Raw genomic sequence first — 3,776 nt, forward strand, 5'->3', positions numbered from 1 at the left:
ATATTACATATAGTTTAATATTTACATCATTTTATCATTCAAACAAACTTATCAAGATAAGTATAAACTATTAACAAACAGATTACAAAAAGAAAGAAAGAAAAAAACATAAGAAAAACTCGAAAATAGAGGTATACAGGTTGGAAATGGTTTTTAGGGTAGTAATATTAGGTTTATGGGTTTAGTAGGGTTGGAATACGAAAGAGGAGCATTGTTTTAGTCAGCAACCACTTTAATCTTGGTGGTTGATAAGAGAAAATAGAAGTTATTAAGGAAATGGGAAAAAGTCGAAATTGGTAAACAAGGGTTAGGCGTGTAGTTTACATATGTAATGGTGGTAGTGATGGAATTTAAGGTTGCCAAGAGGATTTTCCGGGATTTTTAAGGTTATAGAAGATGATGTCATATTACATGAGCAAGGAAAAGGGAGTAGCAGCTGTGAAAAGTGAAGAAAATAGGTGAAAATCGTCGAAAATGGAGGTTTTCAGCTAATTACATATGTCGAATGACGTCAGAATAAGTTGGTAGATGGCTCATTCAACGCAGAAGAGTGGATTACATAATGTACAACCTTTGAATCATTAGTAACGGAGGTGTATGTAAAAAGTTATAAGGGAAATAAGAAATTGGTGTGAATCTCGAATTTACAGTCACAAGACACATGTAACACCAAAAACCTTAACTTCACAACTCAATATCTTACTCATCACTCATCAGAAGTAGGTCTTATAGGTGTCAGAAATGATCAGTAACACGTGGGCTACAAGATGCACTTTAGTAATCAAAAATTGGAGCACATCTGAAAAAATTTGTAATCTCAAAAATTGGGTTTCAGCTAGTTTACAAGGAAAAAATCACCTGTATTCATCTTAAGAAGTGCTGTGCATTACATCATTGCGTCATTGATCACTTTTGGCTGTGAAAATTACATCATACATTAGTAACAAGATCATTACATTGCGTCATTACATGGTTTTTAGGGTTATTTAGGCGGATTTGATTGGTTTTTGAGGCTGTTGATTGTTGTAAAGATTGTTACATGTGGATATAAGTACTCCTTGATGATTTTGGGATTGTAGCGCCCTTTTCTGCATCTTATACCTTTGTTGTAGTGTTATAAATCATCATTTATTTACTATATTTGTACTAAGATCACTTAAATCCGCCCCTTCAAAAGCAAGGAGAAATTTATTTACGTGTGTTAAAGACTACAAGTCTAATTGGGAATAATACTTACAACAGTATTGCTAGTAATAAACATAGTGTGTGACTTTTTTGCGCTTAAAATCTGGGAATAATACTTAACAACAGTATTGCTTTATTTCTCTGGTGCCTTTTATCCTTTTCTCTGTTATCACAAAGTGGTCAGCAAGTGCCCTTGTGCTGGTTTCTTTGAAGAAGGCAGTCTTTAGGCAACTTCTACTATATTACACGTAGTAGATTATCCCTTCTTAGGTGTTGTAAAGCTCTTGTTGAGCTTTAAATACTACAACGGTTGAAGTCGATGCACCAAAACGATCCGCTTTACCCAATGGTCAATATCATGATAGACAAGATTATCATGTACCTGAATGAGGCACTTGAGTGTGATACATTAATTCTAGCAGCTGTCTTCCACCCTGGTCTAAGGGTGAAGTATTTCTCTCATGCGTTTGGAATGGGTGGTGTAGGAAACAACCGAGCCAAAGATTTACTTAGATCAGTTTTCATCAAGAATTGTGACGAACTGGATCTCCAGGATGAACCAGTCACCAACACTTCAGAATCTGAATCCCCAACTAAGGATCGATTTGCCATTGGTAACGATACTTTCCCACAATTCTACAACAATGCCGTGGCCTCAAGTGAACTCGACGAGCTTGATCGATACCTTCAAGGTATTGATCCAATGGTCACTCCTGATGTGAACAATCCAAAATATGTGTTGGATTGGTGGAATGTAAGTTGCTCAGTTGTCATGTTTTATACCTGATCACCCTACTGACCTTCTTCGAATCTCTAGGCAAACTCTGGAAAATACCCGATCTTATCGGTATTGGCTAGGGATTATCTTTCAACCCCTGCAGCATCTGCTGCACCCGAACGATCATTTTCGATTGCTGGTCAAGTTTGTACAGCAGACCGAGGCGGCCTTTTACCTTGCACGATCGAGATGACGGTCAGCAGTCAAATATGGACCTTAGAAAATGTACCTTTGATTGGTGATTTTGTTGGAGTTGGTAATGTGATCAAGTACGCCAAAAAGATGGTTCAAAAGAAGACCCGCAACTCTTATAGTAATTAGTTATAACTTCATTTCACCTTCAAGTTTACCTTATTTTTACCGTTTCTTTACAGTCATTACATTCTATGTTTCCTTTCCTTTTATTGTTTCTGTCTCAATTTTTTTTTCTATTCTCCTTTCGTAACGGTCTTTACACGTTCAAAACTTATTTTATCTTTTCATTACGGTCTTTACAACATACTTTTATTGTTTTTTTTTCTCTTTTTCAACTGGTTGAGAAAATTAAAAAAAAAACATTATTTTTTGGCTTGCAGCGCAGGGAAACGCTGCGATAAGAAGCAGCGTTTCGAGCTATTATTTTGCCAAAAAAAAGGCCCCGCTGCCACTGACACTACCCAGGATTGGGCCTCCTGAAAGGCGCAGCGCTGCCAGTTTGAAGGCTCTCAGCGCTGCGCAGCGCTGCGAGCCAGGCTTGCCGGAGCGTGGAACCCCGATCAAGTCACATTTGACTGATCGTAATGCTGAAATACAAATTTTTGACTCTTTTTTTTTTGCACTGTGAGAGGCCGCGCTCAACGCGCCAGTGGCGCCTAGACGCACCCAATTTTCAGAAAACATGCTATGGTGCGCCCATTGTTCAAAGGCCCGCGCCGCCATCCTGACACCTACTGTGCCACACGTGGTTTCAAGCTTTTTGTTTGTACTTAACGGGCCCACTCCCAAGCCAATCACCACATCACAGCTAAGCCAGCATTGCACTGATTTCAAAGGCCGTCCTGCAGCATCACAGCCGCAAACCAGTGCCCCTTTGTACGCTCCCATCCCCACTTCACCGCGCCTCCCAACGCCAGGACCATACAATGGTTTCCCTGTATCACAAAACATGTAGGTGTTCTGAACAAAACATACCTTGTTGACATGCTAACAATATCTGCAATTCTTCAATTGTTAGGCCTCCCGCTCCATTCCTCACGTCCGCCGTGTTGCCCCCAAACTACTCCCAACTCACAGTTCCGAGCGCTCCGGTCGCATCTACCTCCTTGCCTCCAAACAATCCACAACCTACAGTTCTGGGCGCACCCACAGCTTCTACCTTGGAAGCAATTGTCCGTAACCCATCCAATACATTGGTTGACAACAAACCCACCAAGATCGGTGAAGATATGGCCAAGATGCTCACTTCTGTGGAAAGCATGTTTACAAAGAAACAGAAAAACTTCCAAGCCCTTTTCAGGGAAATCTATGGCCTCCACAACAACTGCCACAAGACAAACAACACCCTCTACCTCAATCGCGGCACTCCCGCCAAAACCAAAGAAATTTTGGCACAGATCCTTGCTTTTTGCAATGAACTTGGTGGCTTCTTTGCTAGTGACAAACAAAAGAAACAGTGTAGATAACCTTCTTGCCGCATCCAGAGTCTAGACTGACCAATTGCCTCTCTCATTTTCATTGTTCCAATAACTCATTTTTTGTACATGTATCATCACTTCTCATGACTCATTCCACATCTCAGTTTCTGCTTTTTTCCATTTTGTGTAAATTTTCATTT

General features: G+C 40.1%; 1 protein-coding gene across 1 annotated transcript; it reads left to right on the forward strand.

Moving 5' to 3' along the window:
- Positions 1-3,084: 3,084 nt before the first annotated feature.
- On the forward strand, positions 3,085-3,624 carry MELLADRAFT_63097 (uncharacterized protein; the record flags this gene model as incomplete). Its single annotated transcript, XM_007409772.1, has 2 exons — positions 3,085-3,109; positions 3,236-3,624. 2 exons carry the CDS (start codon positions 3,085-3,087, stop codon positions 3,622-3,624), a joined length of 414 nt encoding a protein of 137 aa, XP_007409834.1.
- Between the last annotated feature and the right edge of the window lie 152 nt (positions 3,625-3,776).

The sequence above is a fragment of the Melampsora larici-populina genome (assembly GCF_000204055.1).
Source record: "Melampsora larici-populina 98AG31 unplaced genomic scaffold MELLAscaffold_17, whole genome shotgun sequence".
Lineage (NCBI taxonomy): Eukaryota > Fungi > Basidiomycota > Pucciniomycetes > Pucciniales > Melampsoraceae > Melampsora > Melampsora laricis-populina.